The sequence below is a fragment of the Rhinolophus sinicus genome, linkage group LG16 (assembly GCF_036562045.2).
Source record: "Rhinolophus sinicus isolate RSC01 linkage group LG16, ASM3656204v1, whole genome shotgun sequence".
Taxonomy (NCBI): domain Eukaryota; kingdom Metazoa; phylum Chordata; class Mammalia; order Chiroptera; family Rhinolophidae; genus Rhinolophus; species Rhinolophus sinicus.
In genome coordinates, this window is record NC_133765.1 from 16,696,638 (window position 1) to 16,720,777 (window position 24,140).

Sequence of the window (24,140 nt, forward strand, 5' to 3'; positions counted from 1 at the left end):
AAGTGACAAGCTGGGGCCCTTCAGCCCCCTCCCTCTGCCAGCCGGTCCCCGCCTTCTGCCAGCCGACCCCCTCCCCCAAGCCCATCTCTCTTCCTGCCAAGCGGCTGCCTACAGGAGAGGTCTGGGGGCAGGGCAGCGAGCCCACCAGCCGCAGGGCCTGGCGCTCTGGGAGCGGCCCCTCCAGGCCTGTCCCTGCCCAGGCCGGTCTTCCTGTGGTGAGAGGGCAAGGGAAGGGGACCTCAGACCGTGCAGGGCCGCAGTTCTGTAAATAGCAAAATCCCCATGTGAGGGGAGGCTGCTGGCGCAGGGCCGTTTGCATAATGGGAGCCCGCCCGCCTGTCAGGCAGCGCAGCTCGCCCGACGCTGTTCGGATTAGATTGCTAATGAAAAGGCACAAAGAGCCGGCGCCCGCTCGCCCGCCGACCCCCGCTCAGCAGACCCGCGTCCCGGCCTGGCGCGGCCCCAGGAGCTTTGTGCCCGGGGTCCCCAGGCGCCCGCGCCCCGTCGGGCACGGGGACCACAAAGCCCGGGCTGCCAGGGGCCGGCCGGGGGTCCCGCTTGTGCCCCGCCCAGGCCCAGCGGACACGCGCGCCCCTCCCACGCGCGCAGCCCCACGTCGGCCGGACGCGCGCTCGCCCACGCCCCTCTCCACGGGGGCGCGCCCGCCCGGAGCCCCCGCCCGCGCCCCCCGCCACCCCTGACGGTCCCTGACCTCGTGTGCGTCGGCGGCGGCGCTCCGTCCGCCGGCCGGCCGGTCCTGCCCGCAGCTCCTCGTCCTCGGCGCCCGGCTCGCGCCGCCCGCGCCCGCCCCGTCCTCCCGCCGCCGGCCCGGCTCGGCTCCCCGCCCAGCGCGCCCCGAGCGCCGCTCACAGCCGCCCGCCCGGCGCCATCTTGGAAGCTTGTGACGTAGGCGCCGCCCGCTCACCCCTGACCCACAACTGAATGGGCGAGCAGAGGGACGGGGGCGGGGTCCGATCGTGGGCGGAGCCTGAGGGGGCGGGGCCGGCGGGTGAGCGGTCCGAGCTCTGGGCGGGGCCGGCGGCCGCGAAACGACGCCGTGGGGGAGGGGCGCGCGGGAGGAGCCGGGGACCCCGACCTTGGGCGCCGCGTGGGACCCGGACCCCAGTTGCGAAGACCTCACTGCGACTTCGTCCCCGAAACACCCGGACCGCACACCCCAGGGAAGGGGCCTCTGACCCCCCCACACAGGCCTACGCCCAGCCCCCACACTGAGAGCTGACTCCCTTGAGCCTGACCCTGACCCCTTGAAGCACCCCGCATCAGGGACCCCTAGCGGCCTGCGCCCACCTCCAGGACACTTAACTCCTGCTGCGTGCCCCCCGCAGGGATCCCACAGCCAAAGGCGCAGCCCCAAGGGACTGCAAGCTGAGTGGTCTGGGCTCCCGGGGAGACCTGCGCTGTTTGGAGCCGGAGGAAAGAGTAGCCCCCTACCCCTGACCCCAGCGATCCCTCGGGGCCCCGTGCCCACAGATCCTTGGACCAGCCTTACCTGCTCAGAGGGCGCAGAGGTCGAGATCACGCCGTGCTCAGCCAGCCCCTTCCGGTGACCGCAGCCCCTCGAAGGCCCCTGGGGTCAAGCGACGCGCCTAAGCTGGCCCGCCTGGATCCAAGCTCGTAGCCGTCCTTAAGATGGCCTGATGGGGGACCGGAGCTGGCTTTGAGCCGTGGCCACTTCTCTAGGGAGTTACTTAATGGACCTCTCTCCACTTAGAACAGCAAACAAAGGAATACACCACTGTCAAAGTCTGAGAGGAACCCAGATTTGCCATGTAGAGAGGTCGTGCGCTGGCACTAGTCAAGATTGAAAACCAATATTCCTTCAGGAAGGCTGATTTTGTGACTCTTTTTTCCAAATTAATATATGTTTAATGTAATTCTAACAGGACATTTCTCAGACAACAAAATTCTAAGTTCACCTGGAAGAATAGATAGCCAAAAACAGCTATGGTTTCCACCCTTGGGAACCAAAAAAAGGAATGAAAGTGGACTTGCCCTAACATATTAATTAAAGCAAATTATAAAGCTACTGTAGTCAATTCAGTGCTGTGCAGATCAAGAAACAGAATAGAAAGCCTAGGAACAGATCCTGGAAATGGTAAGAACATAATAAATGAAAAAATATCCAACATCCATGAAAAAGGAGATATCAAATATCTGTGAAGAATAGAGCTCTGCAGAGGACTCACTATTTGAAGACGCTACTAGGAAAATGTTAATGCTCTACTAATCAAAGACCTGCAAATTAAAACTACAAGATGCCAGTTTTTCAGTTTTTACCAAATTAGAAATCAATTTCAAATGATAACCTTCAAACAGGAGCAGGGTCTGATCTAATGGGTAATTACCCTCATATACTGTTGGAAGTATATATGCCTCAAAATTCCTGAACGTGAATTTAGCAGTATGAGCCAAAAATAATAATCTTTTTTTTTTTTTTTAATTTTCATACTCCCTTGGACCAGTACTAATTCATCTTGCAGGATTCTCTTCTAAAGAAATTAACCACATTTGCAGACCATGTGCTCAATTATCTATTTCTCTAACCAGACCATGAGTTTGAAATTCCAGTGCCAAGAGCACACCTGAGAAAGACTTCATAGGCATTCAATAGTCACTTGTTCCATTTACATTTGAAAATGAATGTATAATCATTTTTTCCCAAGTGTCATTCATAATGAAAAAAAATCACACACAAAGTGAAAGTCTGACACTAGGGGATTGGTTAAATAGTCCACATGACGGACTGTTAAGCAGCCACAACAAATGATGTGTATAAGGATATTTTATGATCTGGAAATGTGAAAATAAGGGGAAAAGGATCAAATATATGTGATGGAAGGAGAACTGACTCTGGGTGGTGAACACACAATGGGATTTATAGATGATGTCATACAGAATTGTACACCTGAAATCCATGTAATTTTACTAACAATTGTCACCCCAATAAATTTTTAAAAAAAGAAAGAAAAGGTGAAAAAAGCAAAGTGCAAAATTGTATGTAACAGATGCATGCAAAATATTGATCTATGGGGAAGCAAATGAAAATACATCAAAATATTTACAGAGGTTCTCTCTAGGGGTTGGGATTTTTTTTAATACACATGTATATTTTAGTATGTGTTTTACTACAAAAGTAACATTTCTTTTTTAAATTAAATTTATTGGGGTAACATTGGTCAATAAGATTATGTAATTTCAGGTGCACAACATTATAATTTGGCATCTGTGTACGCTATTTCATACTCACCACCTGAAGTCATTTCCTTCCATTACTACACATTTGACCCCCTTTACCTACTTTGTCTCCCCTCCAGAAGTAACACTTCTAATTAGAACAATTCTGCTTATACTGGAATACATTTTTAAAAGTTACTAATTCCCCTCCCTCCCAGAATTCCATCTGTCCCTGAAGTAACATGAACAGTTTGACCTGTATCTTCACTTCCTTCTCTCACATCAACATATGTCTGTTCACATTTTACAAAAAAAGATCTTACTTTTTTGCAACTATAAAAATATATAACCTGTAAATCACTATAGGACTTACACTAGAGTTGCTCTTTGTCCCCTAAGAACCTATCACAGACATCTTTCTAGTTCCTGTCCATAATTCATTCTTTTTAATAGCTGACAGATTCCAGAGTACAGGGTTTCCATAAACACTCTCTTTAATTATGGATAGTCAGGTTATTTATAGTTTGGTGCTATTAAAATTATTTTTAGGTCCATTATATCTTTCCATACCCCTGCCTTTACTTGTGCAGAATTATTTACTAGCAGTAAAATCTATGGGCTGAATGATATGCAGACATTTTCCATTTTAACAGGTCCTTCCAGGTCTACTTCCCCAAGAAGGTATAGCAATTCATATGTTGCAGGTGAGTTTTTATTTTTTCTGCTTCTTTAACTTTCCCAAACCTTCCAAGTTCTATATACGTAGTACATATTCCTTTTGAAATCGGGAAAAAAAGATTTCTAGTCTCTCCTTTCTTTCTTTCTTTCTTCCTTCCTTCCTTCCTTCCTTCCTTCCTTCCTTCCTTCCTTCCTTCCTTCCTTCCTTTCTTTCTTTCGTCCATTTCTAATAGACTCTCAACATTTCTGCGTGAGCAGTCTTCTCACCTCCAGTACCCACCCCCAAGCCCATTTCCTGAAAGCACGCGATAAAATCCAAGCTTGGTTAGTCCTCTGCTTCTAGTGCAGTTTTACATAGCACTTAAATTTTAAAACTTGGGGAAAAGTTCTTGATATGATATTACATGAAAATAGCAGATTCCAAATTTTGTTCTCACTGACAGCAACCCAATAAAACTATATTCGAGTACAAGGTAAATATGGATATATAAACCCACACAGCGGTGGAGATAGGAAAACCAAGTAGGACTGGGTTTTTGCATTCCAACTCCCTCTGGATTCTCTGTGCCTACGATGGGACCTACCCTTTCTGATCATCTTTGTTCATTTGTCATTTGGGAATAATAATGGCACCTCCCCATGGGGCTCTTGGGAGGATTGAATGAGATGAGGCTACTAGGCAGGTGGAGAACAGAATCAGGCTCTGACAAGCCCTGGGTAAAGTAACTATGATTGTTATGTCATGTAGGATGAATTAAGCAAGGACAATAGCGCTAATCTATTACTTTTACCATCATCTTTTCTCAAAACAAATATATATATATATATATATATATATATATATATATATATATATAGACACACACACACACACACACACACACACACACACACAAATATCCCAAAAGGGTAAATCACAGCTTTTTAACATGACAGCCAGATTTAACACATAAAAGATACAGGATGTCCAGTTCAATTTGAATTTCAGATAAACAATAATAATATTTTAGTATAAGTATGTCCCATATAACAGCAAACCTCACCATCCCAAGCTTAAGCCACATCGGCAAACTCTCTGTTCTTGTACCTGCCACGATTTCTCCTCCCACTTCTAGGCATTAGCATCCAGGACTCCTTCTACCTGGACCACCCTTTCTCCTTCTCCCAGCCTCTACCTGGTGAACTCGTACTCTGCTCAGACATCGTCTGCTTCAGGAAGTCTCCCCTGATCCTAAGCTGTTCACCCTGACACAGTCCTGCTACTGCTGCATCATTCTTGAAGACCCAGTACCCAGCTGATGACTGACACTAAATAGGTGCTCAGTTAAAAGTCAAGTGGATGAATGAATGTCCTCCCAACCCCCACTGCTTTCCTGCCACAATGCACCCCACCTGCTGCTTCCCAAGCCATGTAGAGTGCACTCATTCCTTGTCATGGGGAATGCAATGTGGGTGGTACACACAGGAGTTAGAGTGGCACTGCAAAAACTCGGCTTTCAGGTCGCTCAACTGGGAAGCCGAATCTCTCTTGCAAGAGCAACAGCCGCACCCAAATTCTGGTTGCTGATATTGTCTCCCAACATTGAGTCCTCATTCTACCTGTGACCAAAGTGCTTTACACACATGGGCCTGCTGTTCCTCATCACCACGTAGGAGAGGGGTGCTGTTACTACTAGTACCTTGTTTTATAGATGAGAAAACTGAGGTTCAAAGTTGAGGTCACCTGCCCAAGGTCACACAGCTAAGCTCCGATCCGGACCCCTCTGACAGGCAAGAGCTCAGTGCAACCTCTTAAAACTACACGTCATCTAAAGAAAAAAAACCCCAATCTGCATCTTCCCTAAAGTAAAGGCTGTGCCATGTGACAGGCCTCCCTCCCTTAGCACCCACCTCCCCTCACTTTGCCATCCCACAGCCCCAGGCAAAGCCAGGCACCCTGAGCCCAAGAGAAGACACACATTCCATTGTCATTCAGTCAATAGTTGCTGACACCCAAGACAATGAGGTGGGCCCCGGGCTAGTGAGGAGCTCAGTGACAGTCCCTGGCCCCTAGAGTCAAGGGGAGAGATGAGGGAATGAATACTCACAGGGGCTGGAGCTGGGCAGGGAGAGGTGCAGTCTGCTTTTCAGGGTCATAATGGGAACTGACCGCCCTGTGTGTGGGGTCAAGGAAGGGGCTTGCTTTGCCCATGCTGTACCCTCTGCCTGACATGCCATTCTTCAGTGTCAGCTCCAATATCATTCCTGGTGTGATTTTCTCTGACTGCTCTTTCTAAAACAGCCGCCTTTCACTCTCAGGCCTCTCTTCCTGTTCCCCTCCCAGTCCTTGCAGCATGCCTTATTGATGTACATGCTTCCTTGCTCACATCTAGCCCTCACTAAAACATGAGCTCTGTGAGAGCCGTGATCAATCATTCACTGTTCACCGCTGCAGCCACTGTCTGGGACCTGGCTGAGTACCTATGTGGTCAATAACGAGTTGGTGTACGCATGAATTCATAGGTGAGACCCGAAGGCCAAACTCGAGGGGGAGGCAGGATGAGACCAATGAGGGGAGCACCGTGTGTAAGTGCCTGAAGGGAGTGAAGGCTTTTTGAGGCATCCAGAGGCGGCTGGCACAGCAGGTGCCATGCCCATGGGACCATGGATATGATGGGAGCCTAGAGCAGGGAGCACTCTCAGCCCAGGCCAGCGTTAAGGGCGTGTGGAGGAACCCAGTCCACCGGTAACCCAGGGAAGGCCTTGGGAAAGCCCGCTGAAGGTGGAGGCCCGATCACCAGGCAGACGGGCAAAGAGTGAAAGGTTTACTAAGTAGACCAAGAGGTTCTGCTAAGTGGAAGAAGCGAGATGCAGAAAAGCGTGGACAATGTAATTACATTCATGGTTTTTAGAAATTAAATACCTGCTTCCATTCCTATATATGCTTATATATTCCTACAGAAAGCTGGGGCAGGAAGAGGGGCACGGAGGATAGGGTGAGAAACTACACTTCATACTTAACTCAGCTACTCTTATATGATTGGAGTTATGTCTATGTATCACTTTTGCTATTTTTTAGAAAAACAATGATGAAATAAAGAAAAATAAAAGTCTTAACGAGTCCTGCCTTTCTTGGGAAGCTTTGCCTGCCACCTGCTTGGTGGAAAACTCCCTCAGGCCCTGGGCCCCCTGCTCCTGGTCAACCCCCAAACTGCCCTTTGGTTTCCTAGTTGCCTCCATTGTCACACTGTCAAGGTCTGTTCTGGGGTCTGTCTGCAGGATGCTATGGCCCCTGCACCTGAACAGCACCTGGCCCAGGTGAATGAATGGGTAAAGGTCCAGCCATGGCTCTGAGATGGGCGGAGTGGAGATGTTGGCTGGCAGGACTGTTTCCGGGGGAAGCCACGGAGAGATCCCTGGATCTACATCCTGGCTGTGCCCCTGACCAGTCAGCTGCTCCAGAACTGACCTCTGTCAGCCTTAGTTTTCCTACCTACTAAATGGGGCTGATAGCCATATCTGCAGACCCCTCATTTCCGGTTGGTCCACAGGGTCCTGGGACATGGAGAAACTCCTGGGGGCTCTGCTCCTATAGCCAGAGAGTGGGAATGGCCCCTGTGCGGCCTTGGATTTTCCAAATTCCAGCTTTCCAGTTTTCTTTTGGGAGCCTTTCCCCATCACCAGGGCCCAGCGGGGCTTCCTAGGGCAATGGGGGAAAGGGCCAGCTGCCTCATGACCAGGACACCAGCAAGCCCCTGGACTGGGACAGAATCCTCTCTGGTCACAGTCACGAGGGAGGCTGGGCCCAGCTGCCCTTATCTTTCTTGACCTTGTGGAGGTTGACCACTCCCTCCTTCTAGAAGAGGTGGCCCCCTGCCCTCTCTGAGGCCTCTTTCTCCTTAAATCCCAATGGTCTTGGGGTGAAGCCTCAGCACCAAATTCAACCCCTTGGCCTACCAACCTGGGGTGATTTCACTGACCCCAGCCCAGGGCCACCTTCCAGGTGCCTGTCCTGAAGACCCTGGGGCATCTCTGACTCAGCAGGTCTGTACTTGTCCCATGGCCCCCCCTCCACGCAGTGTAGCTCCACAGAGCACCCTGTTGCCCAAGCCCTAACTGCTGGCCACTCCCAGTGCCTCCAGCCCGCCCTCCACCTACCAGCTCTCTCAATTTGAATTCCTGACTCTCCCTCCCTCTGGCCTCCTCCCTAGACCCAGGCCCTGCCCCCAGGCTGGAATCCTTCAGATAAGGGCAAGGGGCAAAGGGACACACCTGGGTTCAGACCCAGGCTCTGCCACCAACTCACTGAACAACCTTGATGAATGACCTCCCCTCTGTGAGCCTGAGTTTCTCCATCTGTACAAGGGGGAAATAATTACACCATCTGGGTAGGGTTGCCATGGGCAGTACGTGGGCAGTACGTGAGCTAAGGCACATGGTGAGGGCTTGCAAAGGTCAGTTCTTAGTGGGAAAGGCAGCCAGCTAGAGCCCCAGGCCAACCCTTTCTTGGGCATCTCAGTCACAAGCCAGTCGGTGCCTTTCCTAAGTTAGAAACGAACATGCCAGCACACAAACCCTGAGGCCTGCTCCACACCAGGTCCACACCAGGGCCTGCACTGAGTGTGCAACGTGGAGTAAGACCCACTCTGTTGGGAGACAGAGGCAGCAGAGTAAATGAGTAATTCCAGGGCACGGGGATTATGCCTGGGGGCTGTCCATGTACATGGGAGGAGCAGCTAAATCCAGTGAGGGCAGGGCGGGATGGGGAGGGCTGCCCAAGATAGGAAGGAGGGCATTTTTGAAGGACACCTTGGAGTGAGCTGGCTGAAGGGGCAGGGCAGCCGGAAGGCCAATTTTAGGGAAGAAATTGAGGCTGAGTCAAGGAACTGCCTGAGGTCACCCAACCAGAAAATGGGTGGTCCAGGATTCAGATCCAGCTCCTACCCCACTCTTGGACTGAGCAGGAGGGGCCGACCTCCCAGGGGGCACCCTCCAGCCAAAGACCTTAACCAAGGGGGTGTGGCCAATGGGGTCCCCCAGGCTGAAGTCCATGTCCTGGAGGTCCAGCCAAGTGGGCGCAGCCAGTCAGGTGATTAGTTATTGAAGGATTTAAAGGGCATTTCCCTGGAGTTTTGGGGGCACAGCAGGGTATACACACCTATAGACAGATAACAGAGGCTAAGGTTTTTGAGAGAGGGAACCTCTGAATATAGGGCATCCCAGCCCAGAACAGACCCATTGCAGACCCTAAACGCCAGGCACAGGGACAGCCCAGAGGCTGGCTGGAACTGTGAGGGCAAGCTGGGGTGTCAGTGGTACAACTGGGGAACCCTAGGAACACTTCATGTCCAGGTTCTTAGGGTCAGCTCCCCCCGGCAATTTGCTTGGTTTCACAAGCCTGGAGTTGACTCAGCATGTTCTACCTTACGTGGAACCCATGACCTCTCATACGCCCCTACCCATCCTCCAAATCTGACCTCCATGGGGCTGAGACAGGGAGAGGTGTGACCAAAAGATGGAATCTGAGCTTTTTCTATTCTCTTGCTAAATTATGTCTTACATGTTGTGTTCTTGTGAACGCAGATTTCATATAATGACTCTGAAATTGATCAGGTAACCTTACGTTTTAAAAATACAGAGGTAAAGGGGGACAGATAGTCTAGTCTTGGGGTGCTCTGGCAGGATAGGCCATGGGAAAGGCTGGAAAGAACCACTTGGCCATCTTCATGCTACGTACTTTTGTGGTAGCTGCTTTTGCTCCTGCCACAGGGTCTCAGGGTCTTGGTTTGCAAAACTGACTAACCCATCCTACATGTGGAGAGTGAGAGCCGGAAATGATGAGAAATGACTGAAAGCCTCTTCTCTATTAGCGGAGGGCTGGTGAGGTGCTGAGACCTGCCCTGACCAGAGTCCCCTGGGCAGAAGTGGACAGTGCCAGGTCAGGCTCAGTGACGCTCACTCCAGAACTCTCTGCTTCTTCTTTGACCACTGTGTAGGCTCCTCTGCCCTCTGGCCAGCTGGGCTGCCCATCCCTCAGTCCCCTCCTGGGCAGGCCCGGACAGGCTTTGGGCCTCCAGGCTCCAGGTAATCTGGTCAGTTGGGGAGGAGCCCAGTGCAGGCAATGACCAGGCATTCACTCCTTCCCAGCCAGCCCACCTCACTAGACCTGCGTGGCCTCCCCCTGCCTGTGATCAAAGTCTTCCTGTTCTCAGACCCCTTGGGAGAGGCAGACTGGACCCAGAACCATCAGCCCCTGCCCTGGACTCCTGCCTCCTGTGCCCTCCCCAGCTTTCTTAGCCTTCCTTTGGGTCCTGCCCCTGGGCCAAGTGCTCTCTGCACACCAGATCTGCTCAAAACACACCCCCACACACCCAGCCCCACCATAGATGAGGAAAGAGGCCTCTCAGCTGACAGGCCAGGGCTTGGACCCAGTTGGCTGGGTTCCAAAGTACCACTACTCCACCACTCATTCAGTGGCTCTGTTTCCCACAGGCCACCAGGCCTTGAGCTTCTTTATTCGTTCACCAAAACCTCCCGTGGCCTTGGGGGAAATAGGATTTGCAGGCGTGGATCTGTAAGAAGCGTGAAGAGGGAGGCTTCCCTGTGGCTGGGTTTCAGACTCGCCAAGCCAGATACTGGTTCCCATTCCCCTAAAAAAATGTCCCTTATGGGTATATGGTTGTGGGGGAAGGGTTCCCCAAGGTGCTTTGGGGAGAGGGGAGGGAGAAAAACAGGTCTGGATGGGGCCTGAATCCCAGGCCTGCGGAGTCACAGAGACATTTCCTGCTCACCGTGGAATTGGGGCTCGGGATCTGAGCAGGCAAGTGTGGGACCAAGCTGATCTGGCTCTCCCAAGGTGCAGTCCCTGGAGAGCAGCCCTCGGTGCACCCAGGCTGCTCCCTAGTGGCAACATGAGGAAGCTCCAGGGCACGCACTTTGAAACCCTTCCAGAAAGGGACCCTACCAGCTGGTGGGCCACTATCCCCAGTCCCTTTCTTTCTTCCTGTGCCACTGCTCCCGAGTTTCCCAAAACGTGCAATCACTCATTATTCTCATGCTCGGGGCCTTTGCTTCTGCTGTTCCTACTGCCCAGGTGCCCATGGTCACCTGCCCCAGTGCCCATAGTCAGAATTAGCAAAGCCTTCCTCTGTTGCACAGGGTTCTAGTGGGTGAAACAGCCCAGTACATGGTGTAAATGCCTGGAGTGCAGGCCAGTGTCTGGGGTCCAACACAGGGGCCACATACAGGGGATGGTCAAAAACTTGTAGTCCCTTCAGTCAGCATACATTTATTAAGGACCTACTATGTGCCGGGCAATGAAGACGCCAAAGAGTTCCCTTCTTTGGAGGGCTTACATTCTGGCAGAGGGATAGCTGTGGGGGTAGAACACAAACAACAGAAAAACCATAGGTAAGGGGCCAGCCCAGTGGCTCAGGTAGTTGGAGCGCCGTGCTCCTAACGCCAAGGTCTCAGGTTCAATTCCCACATGGGCCAGTGAGCTGAAAACAGCTCTCCCTGGAGCTGGACTGCCATGAGCAGCCAGAGGTCAGCGTGAGCTGCTGTGGGCTGCTAAATGCTGCTGTGGGCTACCATGTGCTGCCATGAGCGACCGGTGGCCACCATGAGTGCCCAGCAGCCAGCGTGAATGGCTGGCAACCATTGTGGGCTGCTGTGTGCTGCCGTGTGCTACCATGTGCTGCCATGAGCGGCAGGCAGCCATCGTGAGCGGCCGGCAGCTGGTGAGAGCTGACAAGAGCTGCTGTGAGCGGCCGACCGAGGACCGGCGACCGGCTGTCTCAGCTGTGGGGGAGCGCAAGGCTCCTAACACCATCATGGGCCAGGGAGCTGTGTCCTACACAGCTAGACTAAGAAACAACGGCTTGAACCAGCGTGGGGAGGTGGAGGAAGAAGAAAGGGGAAAAAAGGAAAAAGAGAAACCTTAGGTAACATATCAGGTGTGGATGAGGGCTAGAGAGAAAAATAAAGCAGGGTGGGGGCTGGAGTGAAGGATGGGAGTGATACTTCATAGCCATAGACTATCCCGCAGCTGTTGGAAAAAACGAGCAGTCTTAGCTGATGGTCAGGGATGGATGTGAAGTTAAATTAAAAGTGGTGGAACAATGTGGCTAGCATAATTCCTGTTGGATTGCATTTGTGGTTCTTATGGTGTTATTGTATTCAGTTTTGAAAACGCATGGATTAAAGTTTCTATTCTCTTGCTAAATTGTTGTTGCTCTTCCTGTGTGCTGGAACCATATTTATCCCCACCTCTAAGCCCGAGGGCACCACGACCTCCAACCCAGTGCCCAGGAGCTGAGAGGGGCCAGGCTCTCCTGCAGGAGCAGTTTTGCTATTGCTCATGGTCCTCAGGTTCCATTTTGGGTTGTGAGTTCACAGGGATCTGATGGTTTGAAAAACTGTGAAAGATGGGAAGAAATACTTGCACACGCATGTTCCTAGCAGCATTATTCACAACAGCCAAAAAAGTAGAAGCAACCCAAGTGTTCATTGATTGATGAATGGATAAACAAAATTTGGTATGTCTATACAATGGAATATTATTTAGCCTTTAAAAAAATGAAATTCTCAGGGTGGCCGGTTAGCTCAGTTGGTTAGATCGTGGTGCTAACAACACCAAGTTTCCCGGTTCGACCCCCGCATGGGCCACTGTGAGCTGCACCCTCCTTAAAAAAAAAAGGATGACATTCTGACACTTACTATAACATGGATGAAACTTGAGGACATTATGCTAAGTGGATAAGTCAGACATAAAAAGCCAAATTTACTGCATGATTCCACTTACATGAGGTCCCTAGAGTAGTCAAACTCATAGCTACAGAAAATAAATTAGAGGTTACAGGGGTTGAAGAGCAAGGAGAATGGTTGTTATTATTTAATGGGTATAGAGTTTCAGTTTTACAAGATGAAAAGTGTTCTGGAGATTGGTTGCACAACAATGTAAATGTATTCACGCTATTGAAGTATTCACTTAAAAATGGTTGAGATGGTCAATGCTATGTTATATGTATTTTATGACAATTAAAAAAAGTTGTGAGCTGGTCTGGGTTGCCTCCTCAGGCCAGCCGCAGAGCCTTCTGAGCCTATGTTCCCACTGTAAAAATGGGTGGTTGTGAGCGTGAGGGGATGAGCATGGCTCTCAGTGGATGGGGAGGTTTCCTCTCCCTCATCCTTCTGCTCCCGAGTGGTAAATGCGTGTGTACACACCACAGCTGCCTCATTGGCTCCTGTGTTCTTTGTGGGTAAGACAGTAGTGTGTCAAGTTGAGACATCCCCAGGGCCTGCACCTTCCCTGTTCCCACCTTCAGCCCAGGGACAGCATTTCCAGAACGTGGTGGAACCCTCTGGACCCAATTCACAAACTCCCCGAAGAACGTGCTCGTGGTTCCAAGTCCGTGCAGGAATGCTTCCAGTCATTTCCTCCTGCATTCAGGAAGGTGATGCCCTTCCTCTGAATTGTTAGATTTAGAGAAACAAAGGGACATCAAACAGAAGCTGAGAAGGATGAAGACCACTCCTCATCCCCATTCTCCTAGAGGGTGAGTCCCAGAAGACCACGGGAGGAAGCAGGTCTGGAGCTGTGGAACCTTAGGGGGCCTTCTGAGCGTCAGAGGCTCTTCTGTAAAACGGGGTCAATGTGGGTAAATATGGCCAAAATACACCCAAAAAAGCACCAGGCAAAGGGATCTCCAGCTGGAAGACAGTGACCCCACCCTCCACAAAGGAACACGTAGCCCGCTGGCAGGGAATTCCTTGGGAGTCCTGTAGCCCTGGCTCTTAGCTGGCCGTTTGGCAGCCCTGCCAGCAGACCCTGTGCTGGGACCCCCTAAAGAGCAAGGGGGTGCCCTCCCCCTCCCAGCTAGCAAAACATGTCTGCAGCCTTTGCGGGTCCCCTGAACAGAAGAGGGAGAAGAGAAGCAGGCTTATGTTTCCCTTGGTTGTGCTTTCACTTCTCAAATGTTCTTTTTCTTTTTTCAATATTTTAATGAGGGGTTGAACATAGAAAAATAACATTCTGGTCACCTTTTTTTTAAGAGGCAGGCTTTTCTTGAGACTCATACAAGGTAATGGATGACTAATGATAACCTCCTAAAGAAAATACATACTGAGCACAAAAAGGCACTTCTCCAAATACCTGTTACCAACAACTCCGAACCAGCCTGTCACATTCTAGGGGCTGCTTGTCCTGTTTTCTTTTGGAAACGGCTCAGTTCAGACTTAAGCCCTGTTGCTCTCAGAGGTTAGGGGACGCCTGAAGACTGCCATCCGTTTCACACAGTGTTGTTCACAAAGGTGAGGAGGGGTGCTTGTGGAGGGGTCCAAGTGCTTGCTTCTCCTCTGATGGAGCATGGGAGGCCAGAGGCCACTACCCCCACGAGTAGCCTTGCTCACTCTCCTTGGAAGGACATGTGATCCAGGAGGTGGGCTGGGACCAGGCCTCGGTGGCCACCTGACTCCCCATAGTAGAATCCCTTTTCATCCACAGGCCCGTAGACTTTGACTACATCCCCTGATTTCAGCGACAGCTTGCTCTTCACCGGGCCCCCTACTTGCCCGTCCTTGGGGTCATAGTCCAGAATTGCCATCATGGCTGCTGGAGTCCTCAGTCGGGGCCTCCTGGGGTTCCCTTGGGGCATGGGGAAGGAGCCCTGGGGGCTGGTGAGCCCCCCAAAGTCATCAAGGTGGGCCATAGAAGGCATGTGCCGTTGTGCCAGCAAATGCCACTTCCTGTTAGTCTGCTCCATGCCCACTTCTGCCTCAGCCACCAGGTGCCCAGGGATGTTGCCCACTTGTCCATTGCATTCGCCATGGTAGAAGCCACGTGGGTCCTGAGAACCCCACACTCTCAGCAACTGTCCTTTCTGGAAGGCTAACTCCTCCTTTGCAACCGCAGGGTTGGTAGACATAGTCAGGGGGTCATAATCAAAGAGGGCCACAAAGACCCTAACTGGAGTGTCCATGCCTCTCCCCAGCAGTGGGGGGCTGCCCCTGGACATCTTAATAACTTTGCTGGATGGAGCTGGGCAAAGCGCCAAGCTGGGTCCATGGAGCTGGTCCTCTCTCTTGCCGCCCAGAGCCTGACCTTGCCCGCCCTGGGTCCTAAGCTCCCTTCTCTGTTCTTGCTTCCCTGTGCCCCATGGACAGAAGCACACTGCCTCCTCCTCCTGCAAAGTGTCATGGAAGTCAGACACGTATTGTTGGCTGGCGCTCAGCTGGGGAGGGGTGACTACTTGGGCATCTTGCTTTTGCCTAAGGATCTTCTCAAAGGCAGCCTTTTCCTGACATGGTTCTTTCTGGGGCCCACACTCAGGGGACAGATGGACAACTCCCAAAGCAGAGCTTTGGCTGGTGCCCATGTGCTGGTAGTGGTCTTTTTCTCCCCCAGACTGACCACTAGGCAGAGGTGGCTTGTATTTCTGGAGACTCTTCTGAAAGCACAGTTCCTTTCTGCACACCTCCCAGGCCTCTGTGGATGCCTGGGCTTGGCTGCCAGCCCCTACACTTGGACATTCTCCATCTGAACTCAAATTGGGCACTGGGGGGCACCTCTTTGGGGGTTCTTCAGGGAATGCTTCTAGGAACTCGGCCTGGGGCTCCCCACAGTTTCTGGGGGTGTGGGGACTGGCCTTGGCACTTAGAGGAGCCAGTGCCAGTCTCTGAGGGCATTTGGGTAAGGTGACTCTGGAGGGGGATGGGTCACCACAGGTGTAGCTAAAAGGAGAGTTCTCTGGCAATAGGTGACAGGTAAAACAGTCATGAGGGATCTGAGCCGGGACTGAGTCCAGGGACTCGCCACAAATTGACATGGTTCTCACCGAGACCTTCTGGCACATCAGGGGCAGCTGGAGCTGGGATGATTCCAACAGGATGCTCCCAGCAGTGGCATCAGTGACCTCTGCGACCTTAAGCCCATCAGCATACACAGCATAGCCAGTGACCTGGACTCCGTTGGAGGACCCAGCAGAATTGATGGTCACTGGGAGCCAGCTGATCACCAGAAGCCCTGGTGAGGTGTGGCGCTCCACCAGCACGTCCAGTGGAGGGTCAGGGGGTCCTGCCACGGGTGTGTCAAAGGTGATGGTGGAGGACTTGGTTTCCCAGAGCACCTGCAGCGAGTCCCATGGCAGCCGCACCTCCACCTGCACTTGGTACCGTGTATTGGGATGCAGGTTGTGGAAGATGTAGCTGCTCACACCTGCTGGGGTCAGGGCATGCTCCTGGTCATTAAGGTACACCATGTGGGGGTGGCTGCTGCTGCTGTAGACCCAGGTGATCTCGGCCAATGTAGCTGCAACATTCTGCAAGTGTAGTTGCTTGGGGGCCACACAAAGGACCTCTCTGTCTCCCAGAAGCGGTCTGGAGAAGCCCTGTTCCTCCACACTCTGCAATGAGCCCAGCCAGCCGTCTTCTGTCTTGGTATCTGAGAGCTGTATTGCCACTTCTGTCTTGGAGACTGCCCTCACCATCTGGCATGTCCTCCTTTGCACAGCTCCCTGAGCTTTCCCAGGCAATACGCTGTGACCAAAATCTTCCTTTAAAACTTTGCCCTGCCCAGCTGGGAGTCGAGTGGGGCCAAGGTCAGGGGACTTGGGGGACAGGCAGCCAAGGATGTCATTGTCTGGAATCTGCTCCACCAGGTTGGAGGGCACCAGGCCCCGCCGGCCATCCTCCAGCTCCCCTTCATAGAAACCGTCCTCATCCATGTCCCCAAAGATATATATGTAATCCCCAGCAGTGAGGGGCAGCTCACTCTCAGGATGCTCGTTGGGCCCCTCAAATGGGTTGTAGCTGTATCGAACCAGGAAGAGCTTGAGCTTGGGTATGGCAGGGGCCTCTGAGTTACCCACTTCCAGGGTGGAAGACACACTGTTGGGGTCCAGATCCTCCTCTTCACTGGTCGTGTCTATGACCAGAGTAGAGCAAGATGGTACAGTGACCCACATGGACTCCACCTCAGAGGAAGAGTTTGACTCGGAGCTGGTTTCCTTGGCCTGGGGCCTGGAGTCCAGAGGTCGGCTAGCTGGGACTCTGTCTGGCACTTGGGGGTCACTGACTGGCTCCCCAAGGGAAACTTGGCTCTCTGACAGAGAGGTTTCCTTCTTTTCCTGTTTTTCTCTGCTGGAGATCTGTGATAATGCTTGGTCTTCAGGCCCTGGCTGGAACTTGATCTTTCTGCTACTCCTATCTTGGGAATCCGGGGCTTCGGGGGCCTTACGGGATTCCAGGGGAGGGTGACCAGGCTGACACTGCAGCACCCGCTTCTCCTCCTGGGCAGCCTGGAGATCACGCAGGGCCTTCTGCAGGTCATGCTGCAGCTGTTGCTGCCTGTCCTGCCCGTGCACCGCCTGCTGCAGCAGCTGCTCCGCCAGCAAGCCCGCCGCGTCGCGCTCCTGACACGCGCGGCCCAGCTGCCCGCGCACGTCGTTGTTCTCCGCCGCCACTTTCCGCGACCAGTTTGCCTGGGCCTGCAGCCGCGCGTTCTCCTTGGCCAACCAGGCGCCCTCGCGAAGCGCCTCCTGCAGCTGCTCCTGGGCCTTCTCGCCCCGCCGCCGCGCTTCCGCCGCCTGCGCGCCCAGCTCCTCGCACTCGCGCCGCCGCGCGCCCAGCTCGCGCTCCAGCGCCTGTACCTGGCGCCGCGCCTCCTCGCCGGGGGGTTTCTGGCCACCAGCCTCCGCCGGGGCGCTGCGGATGGCCAGCTGTAAAGTCAACTGCCTCTGCAGGCGCAGCACCTCCAGCTGGGACTCGCGCTGCAGCCGGTCCAAGTCGCTGACATTGAGCCACAGGGCGCTAGCCGCGCCCCCACTAGAGTGCGGGGAGCTGCCCAGGCCCGAGGCGACGAGCGCCTGCAGCAAGTGACACTCTTGTTGCAGCTCTTCGATCTGTTTGTCCTTGGCCAACAACGCGCTCGCCTGCTCCGACAAGTCTCGAGCGCGCTGGCGGGCGAAGGCCTGGCACAGCTCCAGGTCAGCGCAACTCTCGCCGGGCACAGGCGCACTCACAGCCCGCAGGTTGGTTTCTTGCAGTTTGCGGGCCCGGTCCTCTAGGCGCCGCGCCAGGCCTGTCAGCTCCGCGTGCTTCACCTTGAGCCGCTTCACCTTCTCGTCCACCTTGTCTGGGAAGCTTGCGCTCCTCAACTGCATGTTCTCTGCGTGCAGGCCAGTGCAACGCCGCGCCAGCACCTGCAACGCCTCGGACAGTTCCGAGTTCTGCTTCACCAGTTCGTGGTAGTCCAGGCTCAGCGGCGAGAGGGTCAGGGCCTCGCAGGGCTGGCTCCCGGAGTCTTCTCCTGGCGGGTCTCTAGGTTCCCTGTGCTCCGATGGTGGTGGTGGTGGTGGTGGTGGTGGCGGCGGCGGCGGCGGCGAGGGGCTCGGGGAGCCCAGGATGGAGGTGTCTGGAGAGGAGGAGGCTCGCTCCTCGGATTCCGGGGCTTTGGGGAGACTCCGGGTGCTGTCGAGCGAGTGGGAAGGTGCTAGTGCCAAGGAATCAAGGGAGCTGGCGCGCGTGGGGAGCAGGCTGTCTGGGGAGTTGGAGCATGCCGCCGGCACCAGGTCAAGGGAGCGGGAGCGCACGCGGACGCGGGCGTTCAGGCTGTCAAAGGATTCGAGTCGACAGGCGGACTTTTGGGGTCGGTGAGACTCGCAGGGGGTCTCAGTGTGCGGCTCTTCCGAAAAATGCACAGCCTGAGAGTCGGGGGTGCGGGACAAAGCGGGGTGCCAGCGGAAGTGCTCTAGGATGTACTTGAGGAAGAGCTGGCGCTCTACATCGAGCGCCGCCTGCAGGTGGCGGATGCGTGAGGCTTGCTCGCCGTCTGTCTCCCAGCGAAGTTGCGTCAGCACTTCCTGCAGGCGACAGCGACACTGCGCGGCGGCGACTTCGGGCGCCCCCGCGCGGCCGCAGTAGCCGCGGTTTACCAGCTCCTCGGCCAGCTGGCGCTGCAGATCCCGGGCCTGGCGCACCACGCCGTCGCGCTCGCGGTGCAGCAGCTGCTGCAGCTGCCGCATCTCGGCCTCTTTCCAACGCAGCAGCTGCCGGATCTCCGCCTCTCGCTCCCGCAGCACCTCCTGCTGCAGCTGCCGCAGCTCCCGACAGCGCTGTGCTTCCCACTTGGAGCGCAGATGGTCAACCAGCTGCTGCCGCTCCCGCTCGGCCGCCTCCCGCAGCTGGCGTGCCTGGGCCGCGAAGCGCCGCCGCTCAGCCAGCCCGCGTGCTCGCTCCGCCTCCAGTTCGGCCCGCAGCTTCTCCAGCTCCCTCCTCTGCTCCTCCAGTATCCCTGCCGCCGGCCCCGGATTAGCCAGCTTTTTGGGTGTCGCGCGGCTGCCACCCGAAGGGTTGGGCGAGTCCTTGGTCATGGCGGCCGCGGCCCGACCAGACGCCTGACCTCGCCTGGCCCAGGCCGCCGCTCGGCAACGGCCACCGCCCGGGCGGAGACCAACCGCCCCGCGCGCCCCTTCCGGCGCTCCTGGGGGTCTCCGCGTGCCCCTTCCGCTTCTGGGCGTGTTCCCCCACCCCCTGTCGCGGGTGCACCAGCCCTCGCTCCACTCCAGGTTGCCTATACTGGGCTGGGCTCTTGACACCCCTGCTCAACCGAGCCCATGTCCTTCCCAGGACACCTAAGGGACTCTCTGGCCCCAGGGCTTTCCCTGTTTTTGGCACCATGTCCCTTGTGACCCACCGCAGGCACTCTCCCATGCGCTGTACAATACCTTTCAGGCCAACCGGCGGGTGGAAAGCCAGGCTGCTCCGCTGCCTGGAGAAAGGGGCTCCCTGTATGGGTCAAGATTACAGATGGGGTGTAAGCAGACCCAGCCTGGCCCTGCCATGATTTCAGGCGGTGTATTTGGTCTACGTGGCTGAAAACCACAACAAGATATGCCCAAACTTGGGGGTGGGCCCTCAGCCGCCAGCTAGGGCAGGGTGACTCTGGTGCCTGTACCCTCACTGTGCCTACCCTTCCAAGGACTCCTGTGGTGCTAAGCACTTGCATACATTATCTATTTAAACCTCCTATGCCCTTTTTATAGATGGGAAGTTTGGAGGCTGTATCCTGGACATGGTACCTGAGTAGGGCTTCTTCAAGGACCAAAGCCCTGACTTGTGTTTTCTTGGTTCATTTTTACAATCATTCTGGAAGGATGCCCTGAGAGATACAGGCATCTCCATGGTCACACAGCCCAGAAGTAGGTAAGTGAGGATTAAACACTGCAAAATTCTGCCTCTAGAGTCCATCAGCATTCTGACTCTATTTACGCAATATCAGGGTCGCAGCTGTGAGGACCCCTTCCCAGTGTTTCTCCCAAGGAAGAGTCACATTCTGCATCTGCAGAAGGAGAGAGGGTCAAGTAGAACCCTGAGTGGGGTGCTGGCCAGTTGGAGAGTCAGGGAAGGAGGTGAGAGAATGGGGCTGCCCTTTGGTCTGGCCCAGGAGTGCCCAGGGCTGCTTGCTTCTCCAAAAGGTAAAGCCAGAGGTCCCTATGGGCCATCTGGTTCCCCACACCATCTCCCTGGAGAAAGCAAGACTAGAGAACTTTCCATGGCTCTCCAAAGGATAGCGTGATTAGACGGTTAGGGTTGGAGGAGCTCTGGAGTCAAACAGTCCTTCAGCTTTGTTTGCCCCTTCCATGTCCTCGTCTGTAAAATGAGCCAATAATGTAGCCCCTTTCTGGGCTGTGTGACCTTCCAGAGTTCCCTGACCTCTCTGAGCGTCCATTTCTTCTGTTTGTGAGGTTTTGATGAAGTGAGAACACACAGTGCGCAGAACAGAGCAAGTGTCTGGTTGGCAGCTCACTAATTTTTATCCTTGTCCCTTTTGGTGGCTAGAGAAACTGAGGCTGCAAGGCAGGGATTTGGCTGAATTCGGGCAGGGCTGCCATGATGGAGGGAACACAGGCACTCTCTGTGCTTTCTGGACTCACTTTGGATGCCTCATGGCAGGTGGGAAAACTCAGAGACCCGAGTTGCCATCTAGACTCTGCCACTTTTTGGCTGAGTGACCCATGGCTGGTTACTTCACCTCTCCCAACTTCTACACAATGAGTATATTGGCAGTACCTGCCTCCCACGGTTGGAGGGACACCAAGATTCTCTCCGCTGAGGGATGGGTGTGCTGTAGGAGGTGCACCAAAGTCTGGGTAAGTTCTCATCTTCCCGTCCAAGGCTTGGTCTGGACCCTCACAAGCTTCTTCCAGGGGTCTGAAGAATATACCTGGCTCAAATGCCTCTGGGTCTTTTTGCATGTGGGGTTCCCTTGCCTGGGATGACAACATTGCCTAATAAAAAAATAGCCATGCCCACTGCAAACCAAGCACCTACTATGTGCCATGCTAAGCGCTTGCCATACATTATCTAATAGATGAGGAGTCTCAAGCCCCAGTGGATTAAGAGTTCTGCTCAAGATGATCTGGCTCATTAGTGGGTCCCACAAAACCCCTGGTTTTGTCCACTCACCTGTTACTAACCCTGTCTTGTCCTTTGGCCTTAGCTTAGCAGTTCCTCCTCCAGTAACCTTTCCCTGACTCTTCAGGCTGGGCCTGGGCTCCCCCGGACTCTACATCCCTGATCGCCCCACCTGGCACCTCTCCTTTTGGAGCAGGGACATGTCTGATACATATTTGTGTCGCTGCCCAGGGTAGGCTGAGGGGAAGTATAAGTGAAAAGTCCCTCCTCAGAAAGGAGGGGTGGGGAGCCAGGGCCAGGTAGGCAGGAAGGGCATGAAAGGCACTGCCCAACTTGGCCACCTGGCCTGCGTAGCTCCCATATTCAGGCACCACCTGGAAGCAAGGGCTGGGGCCGCGGGCTCCAGGCTGCCCATCGGCCTTGGACAGAGGCCTCAACCTGGGCTAGGAATGAGAGTCTGGCCTTAGTCAAGATGTTGATGGGGTCCCAAGCTATGAAACACACACCCACGCGTGCGTGGGCGCGCACGCACACACACACACACACACACACACAGAGCTTCTCTCAGCCTGGCCACCTGTGGGGTTAGGAGCTCAGGAACTCTACTTAAATCTGGCTCCACCCTGCCCTTCCTGTCCAGGCACCAAGTGGTTCCTGAGAGATGAGGATGGATGTCTGATACCTGGCCATTTGCATCCAGACCTTAATGTTGTTTTCACATTAGACACCCCTTTGCTTCTCTCTATGGTGTTGGCCTGGCCTGGGCAGCACCTGAGGCCTCGCACAACTCAGGCTCTGCTGCTCTGAGGATGGCTGTCCGACCATGAGCCACCTATATAACCCTTCCTAGTGAATTTCCCTTCTGCAACAGCCTCTCTTGTGATTGACCTTCCCCAGTTGCTCCTGGTGCAAGACAGACAGGCCCTCTCACTTGCACAGTCATTTTCTTAGGTAGATGGACAGGTACTGTCCCCATCTCACAGATGGGAAAACTGAGGCTCAAAGAAGCAGGTGCTGTGTTTATTCAGCCTGCGGCCCTGTGGGCCCCACCGTTTTTGCTATATTCATGTTTCTCAAACCAGGTTCCCCCGAGCCACTGGTATGCCATAGGAGCTGCCTTTGGGCAGTGGCGAGTTGCAAGAACACAGGGAATTTTGACTCCAAATGTTCTCTTTGAGAGGTGAGGTGAATGTGGGGTGGGGAGGTTGGCAAGATGCAAGAATGGCCTTAGCCTTGAACTGGTGCTAGGCCACTGCACGTGGTAGCCATGGGGAGGATGTCTTCATGGAATACTCACTACAGCTCTGTTTGTCATAGGAGGACGTAGGGCTCAGTGGGAGCAAGTGGCTTGCCAGGGCACATGGGCAGCTATGGCAGAGCTAGGTTGTCACTTCAGGATGGTGGGTGGGACTTCACAGCCTGATGTCCTGCTGCAGCCTGGAGCAGGGCATCCAACAGGTCAGGAGGGCAGGTGGCCCGCCAAAGCAGAGGACTCTGGGGTAAGTCTCTGTGAACCCCACGCTCACCATCCAGGAGTTGCCCGTGATGGCACCACCCATGGCATGTCAGAGGCATTCTAAATATGGCTGAGTGGATGAGCAAACCAGGCCTTCCCCAGTGCCGGGCTTGTGCCATCCTCACACTGGTCATGTTGTACACTGATCGTCCAGTGACCTGCCTGTCATTCCCATCAATTCTGAGCTCGAGGAGAGCAGAGACCAACATTAGCTCACCATATTGCTGCATTCTCTGGGTCTCGACTTTCTTGCCCATAACGTGAAAGGGATGGATTACATGAGTGGTTTACAAACTGGATTCCTTAGGGTTCTAGGGTTCCTGGGAAATACTATAGGACCATTGGGGTTGGAAAAGAATTGCCAGGACGTGAAGGGGAGACACTGCCTCTACTACTTCAGTAGGACACAGCCACTTATTACTGTCATTTATCAGTTTCTAAGGAGGACTTCGGTTTAATAGTGTTTTAAAGAGGTGCACTGCTAGAAACAAGTTTGAAAACCTCTGGGTTAGAGACCCTCTTATGTATTATGTGCACACATGCTGCCCCCACAGTCTGCATTCCACTGACCCAGAGAGAAGGCACTTGCCTCTTTTACATCTTGATTCACCCCCACATCACCAGCCCTGTAATCCATGCAGCCTCTGCCCCAGCCCCAGCCTATGACCTTTGTTTGGGCCATGTAGTCATGGGGTCTGGAATCCTGGGTAATCTGGGTCACATCTCTTTCAGTCTAGCCTAGCCATGTTTCAGCTTTGCTACCCAAGTCCTGAGGTTTGCAGAGCTTGCCTGGCCTTGGTGAGGGCTGTGGGCTACATCCTGAGGGTCCACTGGAAGGTTTTAAGTTTCCTAATCTCTGCAGCTACAGTAGCCCCAGATTTCCAATCCAGTTCCCTAATTTTTGGATCAATGTGTTTACAGTTCTCCGATGTCGCCTCAGCATCTAGGACAGAGCCTGGCACATTGTAGGTGCTCAATAAATACATGACTGAAGGAGACAGAGGCAGACAGGCTAGATGTGGCCTTGTCCTCGTGGAGTTTACAGTCTAAAGGAGGACACAGAGGTTAAACACAATATGGCAAAGGAACATGGTGAACACAGAGCTTGGGCAAGTGCTGTGAGTAGGGTGTGGTTTTATTGGGGAGAAGAAGTCCACCAGAGCAGGCTACCAGAGAATTGAGACAGAGAGGATGTGAGGTCCAGAGCTGAGATCAGATTTCAGGCAGAGGGACCTGCAAAGCAGTCCGTCTGCGTGCACTGGCCCTCTCCCATGCCCATCCCACCCAGGGCAGGCCCACACCCCTTCTGGCATTGATTCTTAACAATTCTGTTCATGGTTCTCCTTTGCCTGAGGAGAAA

General features: G+C 53.9%; 2 protein-coding genes across 3 annotated transcripts in view; both read right to left on the minus strand.

Moving 5' to 3' along the window:
- The window catches only part of HIC2 (HIC ZBTB transcriptional repressor 2), a 29,086-nt gene extending 27,429 nt beyond the window's left edge, over positions 1-1,657 (minus strand). The window contains exon 1 of one of the 2 annotated variants that reach the window (XM_074321276.1): positions 1,511-1,657. The gene's annotated coding sequence lies outside the window, so the exon portion shown is untranslated. Of the gene's footprint in view, positions 1-712; positions 888-1,510 lie in introns of those variants that run through there. The other variant, XM_074321275.1, reaches the window with a different exon arrangement.
- A 12,101-nt stretch (positions 1,658-13,758) lies between these two features.
- Positions 13,759-21,029, minus strand: LOC109433699 (RIMS-binding protein 3A). The gene has a single exon (XM_019710162.2). The coding sequence runs from the start codon at positions 19,218-19,220 to the stop codon at positions 14,259-14,261; it is 4,962 nt and encodes a 1,653-aa protein (XP_019565721.2). The 5' UTR covers positions 19,221-21,029; the 3' UTR covers positions 13,759-14,258.
- Between the last annotated feature and the right edge of the window lie 3,111 nt (positions 21,030-24,140).